General features: G+C 36.1%; 1 protein-coding gene across 2 annotated transcripts in view; it reads left to right on the top strand.

The window, feature by feature from the left end:
* Positions 1–1,855: 1,855 nt before the first annotated feature.
* The window catches only part of LOC126470634 (inhibitor of growth protein 3), a 215,375-nt gene continuing 194,618 nt past the window's right edge, over positions 1,856–22,612 (top strand). Inside the window, exons 1-2 of one of the 2 annotated variants that reach the window (XM_050098612.1) lie at positions 1,856–2,527; positions 18,501–18,613. In XM_050098612.1, the coding sequence (XP_049954569.1) occupies positions 18,583–18,613 (31 nt within the window). In that variant the 5' untranslated portion in view covers positions 1,856–2,527; positions 18,501–18,582. The remainder of the gene's footprint in view (positions 2,528–18,500; positions 18,614–22,612) is intronic. The other variant, XM_050098613.1, reaches the window with a different exon arrangement.

Raw genomic sequence — 22,612 nt, 5'->3', positions numbered from 1 at the left:
GTCATCGAACCCATCGTTCTACCATTCCTAGACCGGCAAGGGAACTTGCTGTTCCAACAGGACAATGCACGTCCGCATGTATCCCGTGCCACCCAACGTGCTCTAGAAGGTGTAAGTCAACTACCCTGGCCAGCAAGATCTCCGGATCTGTTTCCCATTGAGCATGTTTGGGACTGGATGAAGCGTCGTCTCACGCGGTCTGCACGTCCAGCACGAACGCTGGTCCAACTGAGGCGCCAGGTGGAAATGGCATGGCAAGCCGTTCCTCAGGACTACATCCAGCATCTCTACGATCGTCTCCATGGGAGAATAGCAGCCTGCATTGCTGCGAAAGGTGGATATACACTGTACTAGTGCCGACATTGTGCATGCTCTGTTGCCTGTGTCTATGTGCCGGTGGGTCTGTCAGTGTGAACATGTGATGTATCTGACCCCAGGAATGTGTCAATAAAGTTTCCCCTTCCTGAGACAATGAATTCACGGTGTTCTTATTTCAATTTCCAGGAGTGTATGTAAAGTGAGGGGATAGGTAGTATTGTTAAATTTTTTAACTAGGAGCTAGTGATATTTGCTGAATTTCCTCAGAAGATTATAACATAACGAGTAACTGACTCAAAGTAGCAGTGTATCTTTCTGGTATCTATGTTTGTGGCACCTGAATAAATACACACCCAAAATGCCAAGCTATTCAGTTTATTTGCTAAGTAATCTATGTGTACCTCCAATTTAAAATTTTATCAAGATTTAAGATTTAAAAACTTGACTTGGTTTGCTTGTGTTATATCCTGATCATTGCAAGTTGTCTTTATTTCAATCCTTTCTGCTGATTTAGCTTCAAATTCCATTATTTTGGTTTCAGTAACATTCAGTTTTAGTCCGTTTTGATGGAACCAAGATTCGAGTTTTTCTAAAGTATTTTTGGTTTTTTCTGGAATACTTTCAGATTCCTCATTTTCAATTACAACTGATGTATCATCAGCAAATAAGACTGAATGAACATCAGTAGAAAGTGGTAGGTCATTTACGTAAAAAAGAAACAGATAGGGACCCAATATCGAATCTTGTGGGACTCTTTGGGGGAGTGTTTTCCAGTCTGAGGAATAATTGATTCCATTTGAAGTTAAACTTACTCTTTGTTTCCTATCTGACAGGTAAGAGCTAAACCATTTTAAGGCCGTGTCCCCGATTTCGTACATCTATAATTTGTGGAGGGGTAATGCATGGTTCACTGAATCGATAGCTTTAGGTAGATCACAGAATATTTCTGTGACCTTACGGTGAAACAATGTGTGTATAGTGTGCGAAGGACTGATAGTGAGATATGAGTGAACAGTGTGGCATTACATTATTTAATAAGTTATTTGTAAAAGAAGTATTGTACACCACGAGTAAATCTAATTATTGTCTCTAACTAGTAGTCTGTCAATGTATATGTATAAGAATTAGTTAATTTTAATTGCTCTAAACGTGTAAATACTGTGTCATGTCCTATATCATTGTAAAAAGAGATCTATGGATGAATAAAGCTACTACTACTACTACTACTACTACTACTAGTACTATCTTACTGTAGCTAATACGCACTTTTAACTGTACATTAACGTTTATAAAGCCAATACATTTCTGTTTCTTTATTTAACCCATACACTACAGTCTGAAGTATTTCTCGAGAAATAAAAGTATTAAAGTGAGAGGGCAGTTATATTTTTAGTTCATTGTTGCAAGCAGTACCCAGTTTTGTACGATTATTATAATAGAAGTTCTGAGTGTATTGATATGATCGATAATTTATCGCATAAAATTTCGTGTTTATATTAGTGATGTGTGAACTATCTTCAGCGACAATGTTTGAATTGTTTTTGTTTGAATTGGGAATACAGCGTTTTCATTTAAATGTGTAAAGGAAGTTAATCTTCCTTTACCAGACCTTCGTTAATATGTTATAAGCCCGATAAATCATTGTAGGCGAACTGTACGGCACTTATTAGTCTCTTCATTTTCAAATCATGGAATACTATGTGCTTTTTGAAAAAATATTTACATGTTTGGGAATGTACGAAATAAAACTAGCTGCGGGGAATTATTATTTACTTGAGTAAACGAACTGTAATATAAGTTTAGTTCACAGACGTGCCTTCTCTTTACGTGTTTTGGAAGTGTGTTTGTATGATCCTCGTAGCTTGTGGTTCAATATATATCATTACCGTGTTTGTGAATCCGACTGCTAACAGGAATATATCATGGAACTTATAATATACTCATGTGTGGACAATATTCAGTAGTGTACGAAAATGACAACTTTGTGGCGAACTGACGTTGGGGTGGTGTCATGTTTACCGGTGTCGGGAGTGCGCGTGAAATGCTAATTCTTTACTCCACTTAATCCGTTCAAGCGAATTCTGCTGCGTGGAAAATCTTGCGATATAAAGCTGCTGCAAATATTAGTGACCCTCAGAAGAGCTTCATCACTTCACCAAAGGATCGCAAACAAGACCGACAATGCTTTATTTAGAAGATTACTTGGAAAGTGAGTATTCATGTTTTTTGTGAAGTAGTAATTTTTAATATTAAGTTAACGATTCATACTTAGCACACCTGTATTTTACATTTTCTTGGCTAATAGTGGCTGACCTCCCGATGAATTGTTGTCTGTGTTATTAGCCTTACATGAACAAAATTTGGTGTTTCATTTGTTTGGGTGTGATTTTTCGATTGGCAAAATGTAAAACATTTTCTTTATGCCAAACATAGGAGTGCAAAATGTTTTATTTTCAATTATAATCACAGAGTACCACTGCAATGACCTCACAATTGCAATCAACCTGTGAATACATAATAGTGGAATTGTTGTCACACTTGTATGTGATGTATAGCAGCCTGTATATTAGAGCCATGACATTTCGCACATAGAAACATGTTTTTTTACACTGATGTGTACGTATGTCTGCACTCTTTGTTGAGTGTTGTTTGTACACACATTTTTCATAAGTAAATTTTCGCGGTTTTGCTTAAAGGATAGTTATTGATACATTTGGTATTTGACTCATCAGTTGCTCCATTGTGTAGCATCAGAAATTTTGTGTAGAACCCTTATGTATCTGAATCTGAAACATGAAAATTAAATTAATTGTGTAATTACTCATCATGACAAACTACTGAGCATAGTGATTGATACCTCATCTGAAAAGTAGCCCTGTAACATGAAACAGTTTGGGAATTTGTGATGACAACGGCGGGGTGCATTTTATAGTAGTATTACTGTATGTTTTGAAAACGCTGTGATTTTAGTGTTTAAACAAATTCTAAAATGTTCCAAATTGTCATCAGTTTAACAGATACAAATTTTAAGATACCAACATGACCTTTTTTAAATTAGCAATTATCAGTATGTAGAAATTGCATGAATTAATTCCCTCCAAAATGGAAATTAATCATCATCATTAATGTCATCCCAGTTACAGCATAGACCACACTATTATGTTTTCAGTGGTGACAGCAGTCTTCCACCTTCCCATCACAACTGCTGTCTATGATTAAATCACCCGTGAGATTATTTCTGCTGGATCAAGTGGAAATACACTTATTTTCACTGTGAACACCTGAATGTCAGCTTCATAAGTATTCAGAGCTAAACATTTTCTTTGGTACTGATTGTGGATTCAAACACTGACATCCCCAGTATCGTCTGCACTCGTGTGCATCAGTTTCCTACTCCTCAGTCGATGCAATTTCAAAGACTTCAGACAAACAGCTAATCTGTTTCAGCAGTTACAAACCTCTGCAGCGGAAAATTGTTTCAGCATATGAACAACCTTAGCACCATTGTTCAACCTTCCTTTTCTATTTTTTGACTTTCTGATACCAAAAATTTATGATGCAGCAATCTGTAGTCTACCATTGTGCAGCAGTGTTTCTTTGTAAAATAGTTTCTATTTCAGATACTTATTTGCTACTGTTGCTTGCCAGTTCTGTCATTGGAGGTATTAGCTGAAAGAGATGAAGCTCAGTCCCTCAACAACATGCCTTTACCTGCGGGCAGTGTTATATGTGAGAATGTAGATTCCTTCTCATGCTTCTCCCAATTCAACTTAAAATTCATGAATAAATTAAGTGCATTCTGCATAAAAAACAATGACCACTTGGCTAAATGACATTAATTATTGTTGTGTTAAGATGTGCACTGTTACGGTGTTTTTCGTCGATGAGTTTTCACTAGGATTCATTTGTTTTTTTAAATCATGTATGATGCATCGTAGGTTTAAGTGCCTAATGACTGTGTACGCAGAGTCAGATTCTGACAAGGGAGGATAAGATTTCATATTGAGTATTTCCTGCTTGCCTTTTGAGGGTGAAACAGTAGAGAAATAGCTTGAATGTGATTTGATGAACTCACTACCTGGTACTTAACTGTGTAGGGCAGAGTAGTCATCTGGATGTAAAATCTTTTAGCTTTAGAAGAAGACTCTTTAGTCACCAATTCAGAATCGAAGAGTGAGGCAGAACTGACAGCTCAATAAGTTGATCAGGGAACACCATTCCAGAAATAAAGGAACTAATTATTGCAAGTGTATTCATTTCTAATATATTTTCCCTGTTTTAAAATGAACATGCAAGTGACAGTGATATGTTATAAGGTAAAGAAAGTAGGAACTGTCTGTCATTGCGTATATAATGTGGAATACTTGCAAATTTTAAGCAAGTTAACTGTTGGCCATGTGGTGAATGAACATCATGCAGCAATCAGTTGTCAAATGTCTTTGTTTAAAAGTATGTAAACATCAATCTAAGACTTTGTAGAAATGAATTCTGAATTTGCTAAGTAGATCCAAATGGAACAGCTCTGAGAGTAACTTTGGGCGTGGCGAGAGACTTAAAACCAAATGTGCCCAGTACGTAAGGGGTTTATTATGCCAAATATTCATCAGTTGAGAAAGCATTCCATCACCAGAAGATACACAGACACTTACAGAAAACTTTCTCTTTTTTTGGTAGCATTACTGAATGATTAAGACACACAGAGTATGTATGTATTGTAAATAATCTTCTATCCCCAACTGAAGGTATAAAAATGCATAAAACTCAAAGAACAAACTGTTACACTCTGCCAAATATTCAGGCATAATAAGGAGAAACATTCATTTCTCCTTCACTCTATTTGTGAGTGGAACAGGAAAGGAAATGACTAGTAGTGGTACAAGGTATCCTCCACCACATACACCATTCATTGGCTTACGGACTGTGTATGTCGATGTAGGTGAAACACTTTCTTAAATCAGCATGGGTCTTGGGTGCTTGAGAATAGTTGAATAGCTTGCGCACTAACAATGGAACATTTCCAGGTGTAAATAAATGATTTTGATTAAATTTGGTGGGTATGCAGAGGAGTCAAAATGATGCACTGTATATTTTTTCATTTTTGCCTAATTTCTGTTATAAGGTGTAAAACATACCATGAAAGGTAATTTGGCATATTAGATTTAGAGGGAATATTTTCGAAACCATGATATAAGAAAACTGTGTTTCATATAAAATTTGAAATGAAATTAGCATTCTTGAAAGCTGTATGGTCAAAATTTGTAATAATTTAAGATTTTACAAAATATCCCACCACCATTAATTAATTTTGAAAATTGGAAACTTTGGAGGTACAACATGAATTAAGGAAGCTTTCACACCACCTCAATCCATGTGCTGTAAAGCTGGTTCCTCAAACACCATTTTTGGAAAGAAAGACATACACAATGTGCAGTCGCAGTATTTTCAACATACCTAATTAAAATACTTAAATGTTCATTGTCATTCTAATTATTTTTTACGTATTTTTGTTTTGTGTTTTAAATTGTTATTTTACATTCTCAATTCTTGTTTTTTTGTTTGTTTTTCAGTTTACCATTTCATATATACATATTTAGTTGACATGAAACAATAAGTCACTCATTATTATGATACAAAACTATTAGAATAATAAGAAATGCTTAAAATATAATGCCTTTTAATTTCTTTATTTCTTTATACACATCCCACACATAAAATTAATAAAATTGCTTCACATAACACACACAATGGACAACACAGTGTAAAACAAAATTCAGCCTTATTTGCAAATTGTGTGGACAATCTTCTAAATATCCTGATATGTATCAGGCATATTTCAGTTAATTGGATAACCTTCGCAAAGAGAACTTATTATATACTAGTGACTGCAGCTTGATTATATTGTTTCTCAAGTCGAGATTGATATCATAATCAATCAATAGAACTCTTTCCAAAAATCTGCTGTTCATGTTCTTCCAACATCAAATGCCTTGTTCAGCAAATGGTTGTACCTGTCCCATTGAGTTATTTGGAATCACCAGATAAATGATTTCTTTGTCCTCAGGTGTAATGCTCAAGACAGTTCTTTCACATTGACCACCCTGAAAATCTAACATAATACAGTTTTTTCTCCCACACAGGGAAAGAAAACTTCTGCCCAAATATCTTTTGATGTGGTCAGACGATAGTTTACCAGATTTTGATGGTGTCACAGGAACATTTGGGGCTTTAAAAGAGATTTTCAAATTCTTTGTCCAAACACTCCCCATTCTGAGTGTTGTACCTAAGGACAAGGAACTTCCAGAATGAGATTTTTCACTCTGCAGCGGAGTGTGCACTGATATGAAACTTCCTGGCAGATTAAAACTGTGTGCCCGACCGGGACTCGAACTCGGGACCTTTGCATTTCGCGGGCAAGTGCTCTACCACCTGAGCTACCCAAGCATGACTCACGCCCCGTCCTCACAGCTTTACTTCTGCCAGTATCTCGTCTCCTACCTTCCAAACTTTACAGAAGCTCTCGTGTGAAACTTGCAGAACTAGCACACCTGAAAGAAAGGATATTGTGGAGATATGGCTTAGCCACAGCCTGGGGGATGTTCCCAGAATGAGATTTTCACTCTGCAGTGGAGTCTGCACTGATATGAAACTTCCTGGCAGATTAAAACTGTGTGCTGGACCGAGACTCGAGCTCGGGACCTTTGCCTTTCGTGGGAACATACCCCAGGCCGTGGCTAAGCCATGTCTCCGCAGTATCCTTTCTTTCAGGAGTGCTAGTTCTGCAAGTTTCGCAGGAGAGCTTCTGTAAAGTTTGGAAGGTAGGAGACGAGATACTGGCAGAAGTAAACCTGTGAGGACGAGGCGTGAGTCGTGCTTGGGTAGCTCAGTTGGTAGAGCACTTGCCTGCGAAAGGCAAAGGTCCCGAGTTGGAGTCTCAGTCCGGCACACAGTTTTAATCTGCCAGGAAGTTTTGACAAGGAACTTGTTCACCTGGTGTTAATAAAAGGCCCAATGGGAAAAGGAAAGCCGCTGGGATGTACACGGTATTTGATATTGCAAGAATTTTGTGAAAGTATTTTCAGATCTAGTTCTGCTGAAAGATTATGGAGTCAATCTTCATGTTTTCTTCGACAAGGTTTTCCAATGCACTGAAATATGTATAATATAAGTATGGATATTTAGAGAATCACCCAGCACAATTTGTGAATCCTGTTTTACATTGTGTTGTCTATTCTGTGTATTATGTGAAGAAATTTAATTCGTTCTATATGCATGGTGTAAAAAAATGTGTTTTAAGCATGATATTATATCATAATAATGAGTTAGTTATTAATTTTAGTTAACGAAATACTCATGTGTGAAACTGTAAACTAAAAAATAAAATAACAGTGTAAGGCTTAAAACAAAAGTGAGTCAAACATATAGTTAGAATCATAATGAACGATTAGATATTTTAATTAGGTTTGTTGAAAATGCTGTGACAGCACATTGTGTACCTATTATTTTCCAGAATTGGTTTTTCAGAAACGTCCTTTATCATATATTGATGGATGTGGCATGAAAGCTTAATTTATATTTGTTTGACTTTCAGTTAACAGAATAGGCCTACTCGTTTGCGAAACTTTAAACTAAAAAATAAGATAACAGTGTAAGGCTTAAAACAGAAGTGAGTCAAACATATAATTACAATCATAATGAACAATTAGATATTTTAATTATGTTTGTTGAAAATGCTGTGACAGCACATTGTGTACGTATTATTTTCCAAAACTGGTTTTTCAGAAACGTGCTTTATTATATATAGATGGATGTTGCATCAAAGCTTAATTTATGCTTTTTTTTCAAAAATAATTAATGATTATGGTGTATTTTGCGAAATTTAAAATTATTACAAAAGTTGACTATACACATTCCAAGAACATTAATTACATTTCAGTTTTTATGTCAAACACATTTTTTATATTTCGTGGTTTCAAAGCTATTCCCTCTAAACTTACTATACCAAATTACCTTTCGGGGTGTGTTTTACCCCTTAAAAGTGAATCTGGGCAAAAACAAATAAAATATGTATTGCATTATTTTGACTCCTCTACCTACCCACCAAGTTTCATCAAGATCTGTAACTTACATGTGGGAATATTCCCTTGTGCCAACAGCCTTGCCACAGTGGTAACACTGGTTCCCATCAGATCACCAAAATTAAGCACTGTCAGGCTGGGGTAGCATGTGGATGGGTACCGTCCGGTCTGCCGAGCGCTGTTGGCAAGCAAGGTGCACTCACCCCCTTGTGAGGCAAACTGAGGAGCTACTTGATTGATGAGTAGCACCTCCGGTCTCGTAAACTGACATATGACCAGGAGAGTGGTGTGCTATCCACATGCCCCTCTGTATCCGCTTCCAGTGATGCCTATGGACTGAGGATGACACGGTGGCTGGTCAGTACTGTTGGGCCTTCCAAGGCCTGTTCGAACGGAGAGAGAGAATGTTCCCTTGTAGCACAAGAAACACCCTCAGGTAAAACCAATGACTGTGCTATTACCTGTTGGCCTTGACCTGGGACATCATCAAGGTGGCGGACACACTTATTTCAAGCTTATATAATATGGCGACCATAGCATTGCTTATTACGCACACAGACACAAATAATATGACTAAGATTTAATTGTAAAAATAACATGAAACAAACGTGACAACTGTGGGAGTTAGGGGTTTTTGGGTGGATACAAAATAAATATAAGACAATTCCACTATTGAAGACATACCAAAACAAATGGTAACATAAAAATCAAGCTCACGATATCCTCAATAATCAACAAAACTACAACTTAAAAAGTCTTGTGTCAGAAATTCGACCTATGTAGCACACACACACAGTCCACAATAGCACAAACTCGTATTTAGTTACAATACCCAGTACCAGAAATTTCAGTTGACCTGTACAGGTTAAACAAAATCCATAATACCACAAAACACACCTAACTCGATGATTCTAATATGTAGCTCTTAATTTAACTTGTGTAGCTAAAATGAAGCCCTCAGTTCAACAAACCAAAATGTGCCCTTACAATTAGTACTGACAATGTAACCTCAGCATTGTGGGTAAAAAAAACTGTATGATATCTACCGACCACAACATAACAGAATTACTAACAACAACCACCACCCAAAAAATCATAAAAAATTGTGTTAACACCGTTTTTGATATACGAGGATCATACATAAAACACACATTTCATATATACTACTGTAAAATAAAAAAAATGAAAATAAAAACATATTTACCAACAAGTGTCAGCTGTCACACAAATCTAGCAATCTAGTGGTAGGAAAAATAATATGTCATCCACACAATCTCTTGAACGGCCAGTCGAGACTTCTGAACTCGAGAACCCCTCCAGACAGAGCCCCGACAATGTCTCATGAACTGGTCTCTGGTCTGAGATGCAGCAAGTTTGGTCACTCTCCTACCTGCTCGCTAATTGTAACATTTCACATGTTCATCAGTTAAAGGGAATAACTGTAGGAATTTTAATTGTTATATGTCATCCCCCATAGTGGCCTGTGAACTTTGTCATATCCATAACTAACAAAAAACGAAACATAAAATTAAATACCAAACCATAAAAAACAAACCCAAAAATGAATGTAGTGTCCACAACTACCAACACCAGAATAACTTCTTAACAAACTACCAGGAACGCTCTCAATATTGTGCTGACAAACAGCAATCAAGGAGTTCAGTGAGTCACTAATAGCACTCAAAAACATCTTAGAAACATAAATGTCGCACACTAGAGAATGCCACCACATACTCAAACATGCCTTCTGTAAACACGATCCATTTCAAATACATTGCACCACCTTGATGTCACACACAATAACACAGTTACATTACCGAGCGAGGTGGTGCATTGGCTAACACACTGTACTCGGAGGATGACGGTTCAAACCCGCATCCAGCCTCCTGATTTAGGTTTACCATGATTTCCCTAAATTACTTCAGGTGAATGTCAGGACGGTTCCTTTGAAAGGACAGGGCCGACTTCCTTCCCAAATCCGATGGGACTGGTGACCTCACTGTTTGGTTCCTTCCCCCAAATCAATCAACCAACAGCCACATCACAGGTCAAAGCTGATGAGTGGTACCACAAACTTTGGTTGATCCGCACCCACGCAAACTGCATAAATAAATCATGTACACACCCTGCTATTTCTTGTGGATACCAAACACATCAGACTGATATGAGCCATAAGCTGAATTCAGACTGCAAGCCCCCACATTAGCTTGCCCTCTTGCATGCAGGATGGGTTAAGACAACACTTTCTACATCTGCCCCTTGTCACCCTCACTTGTAGCACGAGAGGTAGCCTCATTCACACCTAGCAGACTCCCCTCCCCTTTTCATATCCCCCCCCCCCTTACCCTCTCTGTCTCTCTCTCTGTCGGAATGACTCAATATATATGGCCTTATCACTGACTTTAGTACCTAGAGATAGACCTATTTGCCTTTTAAATTGGAATTCAGGTAGAGTCCTTAAACAGAAAAAAACAATTGTAGCACTTAATGATCACTATGGTACAGCTTTTGCTCGTTTCTCTTAGATGGATCTATCACAATCAGTTTCATTCAGGATGTGTCAATATTCCATGCGCTGTGTTAACAAACAACAGTAGTGGCAGGGTGGTAGTTCATTGGTGTTTTGTGAGTTATGTAGGTGTGTGAGATGGATATACCAAATGTTTCCCCAGTGTATGTTGCTGGGATAAAGAAGAAAATGGGGCAGTGTGAACTACTTAAGGGCACTCATTCAAGTATAGAACTTAAAGCCATATGCTAGGAGCAGGAAGCTTCATAAATGGCAGTGGGGAGAGACTAAAGCAGGTTATTGCAGTAGTTACCCCTCTCAGGCTCATCTTGCTATGATATCAGGCTTGATATCCTGGTATCTTTCTGTCAAATTGCGTGGAGTGGTGATCTACAAAACCACTTCACTGGCAGCTGTACTGAGAATATGGCCTAATTTACTTAATTGTGCCAGATATAAAGATAGAAACCAGACAGTACCAAATCCGGGTCGACAGAAGCATCCGATCCCACGCGTCGGCTTTGACCCGTGACGTAAGGGTGTTGTCGTGTGTGACGTCATGACGGCGCGGAGTTTGGTTTGAGTGTGGCTGTCTCCAGTTCTGTTTTATCTTATTTTATTTACTTTTCTGATCTGTTCGTTCTATCTCGTGAGGTTCTTTTTTTTAAATTTAAAAACACTTATTACTTATTTTAATTATCTGTTTCCTCCAATTTCTGTTTTAGTTTATTATATTTATCTTTCTGATCTGTTCGTTCTATCCCGTGAGATTTTTTTTTAAAAAGACAAAAAACACTAATCAGCTACAGAAGCATCTTTATCTTCTATGGGTTGCAGGGGTTACGACCCCTGGGGAGGTGGGTGGGTATTCATGCATGGCTGTCTTCACTTACACGTTGTAGCTACGCAAGGCGTCTAAATTTGTTTATATTTCGTTTGCCCCCCTCCCAAAACACCCCATTTCCCGCGCTTGTCCCGTTATTGTCATTAGGCTTCTTGTGGAAAGTGTGTGTGTTTGTTTTTGTTTCCACCATATTTGTGATGTCATGGGTCAAAGCAGACGGGCGGGATCGGACGCTTCCGTATTTCCCCAAATCCAACATGTGTAATTCTCTGCGTGAGGTCCAACCAACTTATTAATAAGACTGAGGAATCCCACCCATGCAGATTGAAAGTGAGCTGTATATAACATTCAGACCCTTATAAAGGTCCACAATATCTATGCTTCGAAGAAACATTTGAACTCCTTAAGCAGTGAACCCATTTTCTATAAACCTGTCCTCAGACATCTGCTAGATGCTGTGTGGCACGTGTAGAGGCATCCATAAATCTCCTGAAAGCTATTTAGTTGCTAGAAGACCCATGAAACAAAAACTGCATGACCACAGAGGCCACTACCTGTAACAAGAACCATAAGAAGATCTCAAAGAAACATGAGTAACATATGAAAAATCATGCAATGATACAAAACATGTTTTCTGTAGTAGACATGCCATTATCAGTTGAAAATAGAATGCTAATGCTGTGGCTAAAATCCAACAGGGCAGTACTCATTCATTTGAGTCATTTTTAATTTAAAACTAATAATTCCACAACTAGAAGTATGATAAGCACAGTTATGTGTTATATTGAAGGCAATGTACCAAAGAGATCAACATTCAGGTGTATAAAGTGGTGGTCAACAAGTGTTAGAAACAAGTTTGTTGTTGTCGCAATCTCTCTCTTCTTGCCCATTAATTAATCAAAGTGAAATTTCGTGAATGTTGCTAAGGTTGTTCCAGCCTTAGTAGTTGACTGACTTGTCCCTTACTTTTGCATATTTAAGAAAAAATGATTTGACAAAACCTACTGATGCTGAACATCACCCTTGACCCTTAAAATGATTGCTGTAGCATAGAATGTCATTGCTGCACAAACAGAAATAGGACACTCATTATATTTACTTTGCTTCCAATTCCACCTGTCTGCTTTGACTCATGACGTAATGGTGTTGTGGTGTGTAATGTCACGATGGCACAGTGTTTTTGAGTTATGGTATTTTTATTGTGTTTTAATTGTTCTAGGGAATATGGTGTTTTTTTGGGTTTTTGAGTTGATGGTGTTTTGGTTTAGGTGGTATTTTGTGAGTTGCATAGGTGTGTGAAGTTCGTAATTGTGATTTTTCTTTTTTTTTTTGGTTTGCCAGTTGGTATTGAGAGCTGTGTTTGAGCTTTATAGGTTAAGAGTAATGTCTGATTCGACTTTTCGGAGTTATAGTTGTTAGTTTTTTGGTATTAACAGCTTCATTTGACCTATATAGGTCGAGTGAAGTGTACTTGGTTTTGAGACTTTTTTAAATCGTATTTGTTTTGGGATGGTACTGTGTTTTGTATCCTTATATATTTAGCTGGTCCCCACCCTAAGCCCCCTATTCCTTGCAGTTATGCTGTTAGTTTCATTTTATGGTTGGAGTGAGACCTTTTTGGGACATTTTTATTTCTGTTTGCAATTGTTGGTATGTTTATGTAGTGATGACATTGTCGCCATTTTGTATACGCTGGAAGTAGGAAAGGAGGCATTTCTGCCATTTTTGATGACGTCATGGATCAAAGCAGATGGGTGGAATCAGATGCTTCTCTGATGCTGTTGGAAGATGAAAGTTGAGTTGGGAATTAGCAAAGACAACAAATGTGAATATGACGTCTTATTGTGCTGACAGAGTGGTTTGTAGTGTAGCCGAAGATATAGGGTAGATTAATAAGTGGCAATTTGTCAGTTGGTGAAGCCACTAAGTATGTTGCCATGAAATTAACCAAAATGCTTGTTATGACATATTTTATGCATATTGGACTTCTTGGAGTATTTTAATTCACTGGTTTTGGTGACGTCATGATCAATGCAGACAGACAGTATCAGTATATTCAATATCTTCGAAAATATGTTAATATTCAAAAAACAAATAAAACTCATTGTGTAGTGCCCACATCTACCTATCTTTAAAACCAAGTGTCTTGTTGTGTTGAACTGCATATCATAATACTTGTGTATTTTGTGCACTTATGTTCCCTTCTCCCATACTGGGTAATTTCGTGGCGTAATAATATAGACGAGGGCGGTGAAGTTTTTATCATGTTGAAATGAACATTGAGACTGTTACGTAGACCACTGACATTTGGTAGCTTACCTTGTTATTTGAATCGAGTTCCATACATGTGTTCGCTTTAATAAATTACATAGATGAGGGAGACTTTGATATTCAACTTTAGGTAAGAAAAACCTTTACTTGTGATGAAGTAATCATTCTTTATAGTGAAAATTTATATAATTTGTTCTAGTATTTGTATGTGTCCACAAAATAATAACGGCTGATCTGCTTTTAGATATTCTCTTTAAGAGAACTCTATATCTGTAATTCTTCTTATGTCATATAGACTATCTGTCACAGATTTGTATGTGTAATCTTAATTCTAAGTGTGACATGTTTTATTGTGTTGCAGTTGTGTATTTTCCTCATACAAACACTTTCCTTGATTATTTGTTGTCAATTCTCCGTTGAATTAATAATAATAATAATAATAATACTGATTATTTCTATAAAATAATGTATGTATGTATGTATGTATGTATGTATGTATGTAGCTGCAGTCTCACCCAGCATCATTTTACTTTGTTCTGCTATTTATGACAGTTCCATTACACTTTTTGGAGAATTTGTTCAAATCTTTTACATTAACATGTACCAATTACATACATGATGATGCATGTTACCAACTGCATTCCTAGGTTTGATAGTAAGTGAATGCTCGCGGAGTTAAATCTGTTAAATTGTCTGCACTGAATGTGTTAACAGGTTGGACCTTCAATTAATGCAACTTTTGTCTGAGAAATAATGTTTGTATGGGATTATGCTTTGCCCATATCATTGTAAAATTTCTCTGGTAAAGGGTATCTTGTGTATCCCATGATAGTGACAGTGAAGATCTTCAGTACTTTCCAATGAGGCTCAGTTCTTTGTTAGGTATTTAGTGTACTATTCCCTGAGAAAATTAAATCTGCCTACTATTGTATGTATGTATGTGCCCTTTGTGTGTGTGTGTGTGTGTGTGTGTGTGTGTGTGTGTGTGTGTGTGTGTGTGTGTGTGTTGTTTACCATTATGGGGTCTCTTGAAGTTTCTAGAGTGTTCTATATCACATACCCTCTATATTGTCTCTTGCACAATATTATCTTTTTTGTGAAGCTGCTTTTGTTATGTCATTTCCTTCTCTATCAGTATCAGTAACTAGACAGAGTTTCTGAAGTTTCCCTACAAACCTTGCAATTTTACTGTCATTTCTCAAAATTTTCTATCTTTGTGCCCATGAACTTGAATGCTTCTTCACATGTGTGTGTCATATCATACACTTTCTTAAGTGGAATTTGTTAAATCCTGAGTCTTCAGACATTTAAGTACAAAAACATTTCCATATTCATAAAGTAACATAGGCTATCTGCCCTACATTACTACATAGGATGTGTAGTCATTTGTTATGTCTGCCTAACTTCCAAAGACTTTTGGAGTTTTATTAATGCCTGTCACTTCTAATTTAACATCGCCTCAGAATAATTGTGTACAGCCAGAAATCATAAAAAGAATATTTGTGTAATAGTTCTTGCTGTCATTTAGTGAACTGAATTCCATGTTTAGTAGGCTGGAGCATAAGTGGCAGCAATTAATTTTTACCTTGAAAGAATATTGGGCAGACCTGACACGTGGGTGGGACATAGTGTCTGGTGTTTTTGAAAATAGGATAAGGTGGGGTAAATCCGACCTACTAATTTCTTGTGGCTATAAAACGCTTATCCGAGGTTTGATCTTAACATTATATACATTAAATTATAGGTAATATAAAGGAGCAACTGTTTGTAAAATATTTTTGTTATACCATGAATAGTTTTTGAGATATCCGCATTTTAAGAAACGTCCATTTTTGTCATTTGCAAAAATGGTGGGGTAAATCCGACCCCTATTTTGTTTGTCTGATTTTGCAAAGAAATAGTTCTAAATGAACGGTTTGTTTGGGAAATAATTATAAGCAATTACGTTTTTTACATAAATGAACAAAATGTATTCAAAAAATAACAATGTTTAGAGTACTAAATCTACTGAAAGTTAAATGAATGTAAATTTTAATTGGAAAAAGATGATTTCATTGCATGGCCGTGCAACAGCAATGTCGATCTCAAAATGTTAAAATCGCGAGCGACAGCTCGTAAAGACATTCCCATTTGCATTGTAGCAACTGCTCAACGAATATTGTTTTGATTGTGTTTTGTCATTTTTCATTTGTAATTTTGTACCATTTTCCTAAAAGTAAACAAAAATTCACTTTGTTTACATAAATAAATAATTCTATACACATAAACGATAAAAAATGTGCGGTCAGGTTTACCCCACCATTTAGCGGTCAGATTTACCCCACCATGCCATGTTTCATTTAACACACAGAAACAATTTACACGACATTTCCAACAAAATACATAAATAAATAATTCTATACACATAAACAATAAAAAATGTGCTGTCAGATTTACCCCACCATTTAGCGGTCAGATTTACCCCACCATGCCATGTTTCATTTAACACACAGAAACAATTTACAGGACATTTCCAACAAAAATGATACGTACACTGAATAGGTCACTAAATGCACTACAAAAATCACTTACCGTTTGTTTTGCATCATTTTATTCAATAAGGTAAATCTAGTGATGTAATTTGCACAGAAATTAAATTGAAACAATAAAAAACACACTTGTTGTCTTTTGGGTGTCTAAATGTCAAATGCAGCAAAGCTGTCAAGGTGACAAGGTGACATTTTCGTTATTTCGAATGCTCTATATGGTAACAGTAATGTGAAATCACTCCGTTATGCCATTTCTCACAAATAGAGGGCAGTCGGGTTTACCCACCCAGTCAGATTTACCCCACCTTATCCTATTTTCAATCTAGATTGTGTGTGTTCAGGGTAAGTACAGTAGTGTGAAGAAGAGAAAGGTAGCAAGGCCATAGTGGTAGTACAAAAATAAATAAATATTAAAAAATAGGCCTCTATATTGCCCTCAGATCCATAATTTGCTGTCAAAAAAGTCTTTCACTCTTTATTGTCCATTGTACCACTTATGATTGGTTCATTGTTTGAGAATACGGAAGTGTCCGATTCCACCCATGTGCTTTGACCCATGACATCATCAATATGGCAGAAATGGCTATTCTAAGAGTCTCCAATATGGTGCCTATGATAGCACTACATACACACAGCAGCAAACACGAAAATATGTATAAATAAGACATCATCTCCCTCCAAAAATACAACCAAACTAACGGGACAGCTGCAGGCAATTGGGGGTTTTAGGGAGGGGACAAGCTAAATATGACAGGGGGAAAAAGAAAACCACCCACACCACGATCCCAAAACACACAAGATGACGAACAAAACAAAAAATTACAAAATCTACAGGAATCACACACTTCCCTTGACCTATATAGGTCAGAGGCAGCTGACGATGCCAAAACACCAATGCCTACAGCAAAAACTATGGAAATTGGAATCAGACATTTCCCTTGACCACACCTCACAGTACCAAAACACCTATACCTACATATAAAAATACGAAAATTGGAATCTGTCATTTCCCTTGACCTATATAGGTCAACTATAACAACTGATACGAAAAACAATTACTTACCACCCACAAATTTCAGCCGGCCTTCACACACACACACACACACACACACACACACACACACACACACACACACACAGGATGCCATCAAACAAGAAGACAACATGTACAAACACAACCAACTCAAACCTTATCAAATTTTTTTCCTACATGAGTTTTGAGGAATGAACATTTAGAGATGACCCATGTTTGGTGCATTAAAACCCAATTATGATGACTTTCATGTTGGGTTTAGATACATACTTTCACTCCCCCCCCCCCCCCCATTTGTATGTACCAACAATTAAAATATGGAGAAAGTGACAATAAATCAAGTACTGAAATAAAGAAAATTATTTTTCAACAGAAATATCTTAAATGTTACTGTTATTGATGTTTTTATTGTAGTAGTTGTTGCTGTTGCTATTTTTTGGTAAAAAGAGAACGTTAGTGATGTCAAGCAACATTACTATTTTAGGAGGTAATTTATCAGATGTTCTGTGCACAGGTACAAGCATGGACAATAAAGAAAAGTGAGAAGAGTGTTGAAGCTTTTTGATGGAAGACGGTAAGGATTCCAATTAGTAAGGTTTCACAAGAAGGGGATACCACAAGGAAGCTCTGTGATTGTGTGAAAGTAATATTAATAATATAGGATCTACTTCAAAGAAAATCACAAAAGTACTTAACTGCAGCTGGAATTTCTGAAGCAGTTATGAAATAAATGGTGTTTGAGTGATTTCTAGTGTTGGAGGTTTAAATAACTGTGTGTGTCGTTCAGAACTGGAGTTCCAGTTTATAATTTTTGCATTTACACAGGAACAAAAAACATAGCAATTCTGTGATAAAATAGTTTAAATGTGTTGTGTGAAACCGTAACCTTAAGCATTTGTTGCCTAAAATCTGTGATACACAGGAAATCGGAGAATCACGTGTAAAAGCAACTTCAGTCAGAAGAAATGTGTGGTAGTAACTGAGACTCTTTAGAAAAATACATAATGCAGAGTTATTTAGAAGACTGTCGAGAAAGTGAGTATACTAAGGGAAAACAACTTAATGGTTTTCTTTATGTATCAATTTTTTTATGTTGTCTATAAACATGATTTTTTTTTATTATTTTTTTTATTTTTAGCTTTAGGTTATGTTGTGGGATTATGACCTCATTGATGTGTATCTAGCAAGTACGTGGATGGCAACTATGGAATCTTGAGTGGAGTGTGGTATTGCACCCATTTATTTATACCAGAGACACCTCGCATGTGTATTCTTATTTTTGTTTCACCTGCCACACTCAGCAGTTATCCCTCTTTAAGTTTAAATACTGATGTGGTATTACGACTAGTGTGTGTGTTACTTTTCCACTTTTTCATTGACTGTGCCTCGTAATGGCCTCATACGGATGGGAAAGTCCAAGGGAAGGAGGCACTTCTTATTAGAAAAGACTTGGTGGAGGCAATATTTAGCCATGGAAAGAATATTTTATTTATTGCAGGAGGTATTATTGTCACTGTGGTGCCAAAAGTATTATGGAATTTATTTTCTATGTACTCCAGATGGATCTCACCTATGAAGTTTTCAAGTAGTATGATATTAGCACTATAAGAAATTATGAATTTGAAATTTTAAAAAGGTTCAGGAGTTCGTTGCAAAATACCATCTTACAGCAGTGATAAGTGAGACATGAGAAAAAAATTACTAAGTATGGAAAAAAGCAAACAAAAAATTAACTTGCACTGGTAATAGCATAAAAAAGGAGTGCAGTAGTCAGCATATAATATATAGATACACACACTTCTGATGGATGAGTGATTGTTTTGAACAATAATATTTGTGTGTATGTAAATGAAAAACTAGTAATAAAAAACTTTTTGATAAGTTAATATAACATTCCCATACCACAAGATGAAGTTACTGAGGAGTTGTAAGGACCCATAAGCCTCTGCAAAAACTAATGTATATGCTAAATAGCATAAATAGTGTGACTGATTGTAGGCGATTAAAAATTTAGTGTGTGAGACTAACAGGAGAAGATGAGAAGAAGAAATTAAAGTATTGTGACTGATAATATGATTTGGATGAGGAATTATTTCCATTGATGCTTTTCAAGCAATTAGTTCATATTTCAAACTGAAAGAAATGTGAACAATTTGGACCATGAAGGAACAGCAGACTATAAGAGTGTGTGTGCAGATCAATGTAAAATCACTTGCTCTGTCTCATTAATAAAGACAGGTTGCTGGGAAATAACACTATCATAGTAATAAACAGAAGAAAGGTGATTTAGGGTAAAATGAGTAGAGATGAAAATCAATACAAAAGTAGCTCTGCAATTGTGTCATCCAGAGAGCTATGTTTAAGTATATAATGTGCATAAAAATTAGATCTGATGAAGATAAGTACATCATAATAATGATGATTATAAGCAATAGGGTGAGGTGAAGAATGGAGCTGAAAAACTATGTAAAAGCAAGAACAGAAGTGTTGAAATGATTGATGGGGTGTATCATGTGGTTCAAAGTGCAGGAGAAGCCCCTAAGTGTGGTGTTGCATTGGTATCTGTGGTCTCAGTTTTGTTACTTGCGTATTCAAGCAGCTTCTGACACTGGACACCATTCTAGATCTTGTTGCCATAGAAATATTCGAAATCATCACTGGGAGCCACATATGGGACCTTCACTTCAGAAACTGACTATGCATATCACTAGACTATGGATGCCACACAGACAACTTGTGCCGTGAAATAAACACTTATTTCACACAACTGCATGGATGGAAAAATCAACAAACTTGGAAGATAGCTTGAAACTAGCTGGAATGTGATTATTGTGAAAACTTGAGACTGATTCCCGTCATGATATTGGTTATAGTATATTTTCCAAAGTGATGATGTATATGATTACAGTAGTTTTGGAAAATATCTTGGTAAAGAAATGAAGTGGATGTAGGAAGTGTAGATTTTGCTCAGGTAATACGTTCATTATTAGGTACATGTTGTATACAGCCTTGGTTAGCAGAATAGCAGAGCGTAATTAGTATTGACATGGTTTCTTCTGCTTCATTTTTCATTCGTGGATAGTATAGGAAGAAAATAAAAAGAAAAGGAAAGGGTGTATTGGTAAATAGGTAATTAATTTCTGATGGAACATTATTTTTTGGTTATTTCAGATACTTTTAGCAACAAAATAAAGGGAGACAGTTACCAGTTTAAACAAACTTGTTGCAACAAAGGAGATATAAAGAGAAACTTACACCACTGTGATAAAAATAAGCTAAGAAAAGCATTAGTAATGATATTTATAGCACTGATGCTGCCATTATGGGACTTGCCATCATAAGATACATGTAAAAGTAAGGAAATGAGTTATAATTCAGGGGGTCCAGATGTATTTTTTTTCTTGGCTACTCCTGATCGGATTGTGAGAATGAAGAAGTTGTCACTCATGGTGCTACCTCGTTCTTTCCTTTCTTTCTTGCTTTCATGTATCCCCAAGTGTATAAAATTTTAGTTTCTTTTTCTCTGCCTGATCTCTAATGCTTTACGTTACAGCTCAGGAAGTGGAAACTTTTTATGTTGATGTATTTACAGGTCATCAGTTCTTATCATTTGCTTCACCTTCCAAGTCATGGTTCTGCCATCCGCGTATAAGTAATGTGTGTTTTCTCTTTTTTGATAACTGTCAGATGATATGCATGAGTATGTGTTATCACGCATGGTAGTACTAATTGATCAATGGTATCTTGATATTATGTTGCAAAGATAGAACTTTAATTTGACACATACCGTAAATAAGCCAACAAAATTGTCAGCACAATATATTTCAAAATCAAGATAATGAAAAAAAAGTTGAAATTTCTGTAATTTTGGCACATGGCTTATTGGGATGTGATTGTGTTGTTGTTTTCATGTTGTTGTTTTTTCTTTTTTTAATTATTTATTTTATGTTAAGCCTTTCAACAAACAGTAAATGGATTTTGGAAATGGGATACAAAAAGAGGAAGCTGAAAATTCTCTGTGTTAAAAATAAAATAAATTTATTAATTTTGAGTCACTTGACTCCAGCATTTTGTGTTTCAAATATTTCTAAAATATTTTGCTGCTATTTTTGGGGAATTTGAGGCTTCCTTGCAACTGTATTTTCAATTTATGATGCCAGTTGGGTGTATGTTTCAGATTTTTTTACACCAGTTCCATACTGCATTATCCAAAAAGATTTTGCAATTTTACAAACACAACAATATTTAATAATTCATAACATACTCAGTGTTTTGTGTAACTTTCTGTATCTTCTTTTGTCTAAAAAAAAACATTGTTTGTACAAGTTGTTATGTTCGTGCCAAGACTGTCGTAACATTTAGAACTCTTAATATCTTTCTTGTTTTTTCTGCATTTATGATGTGAAACTTTCTGTGTCTCAGTGATAGTTGATGACATTATTTGTCAAAATACACTACTTGCCAATGCATGGTGAATCAAGAATACATCATGCCTTAGATACTTTTGTTTCACAGATTTTAAATGTTACACAAAATACTTGAAATTTCCACATTTTTAATATCAGTGAACCAATAGTGTACACATGTCTATGGTAAAAAATCTGTTTGTGACATAACACATGTAAAAGAAATCTATGAGGATTAGTTAAGAAAGAAAAATAATTTTGTTGTTGACTTATTTGTCTTTATTTGAACTAAGTATTAAAAAATGAAAAATCTTATGTTCAATTTAGTGCCACTCTCCCCTTTTTCTAGGCATACTTGCTAAAGCATTTGAAATTTCTTGGCCCCGTACTACAAAAAATCACTTTCATAAGTTTATGAACAGTTCTGGACGAACTTCTGCTCTTGCTGATTGTCTTCAAACTGCTGTCCTTCCAGCACTTCTTAAATAACATGAACATCTGGAAATCACACACTGAATTATCTGGAACTTGTTTGTTACAATCAGAATGTTATGTTGCCCAAACTTTGAGAGTCCACAATAATCCATGTCAACAGCTAAACTAATTTGAAAATGATTCTATCTGGTGG

This window comes from Schistocerca serialis, chromosome 3, assembly GCF_023864345.2.
Source record: "Schistocerca serialis cubense isolate TAMUIC-IGC-003099 chromosome 3, iqSchSeri2.2, whole genome shotgun sequence".
Classification (NCBI taxonomy): Eukaryota; Metazoa; Arthropoda; class Insecta; order Orthoptera; family Acrididae; genus Schistocerca; species Schistocerca serialis.
This window is presented reverse-complemented; position numbering and strand designations above follow the sequence as displayed.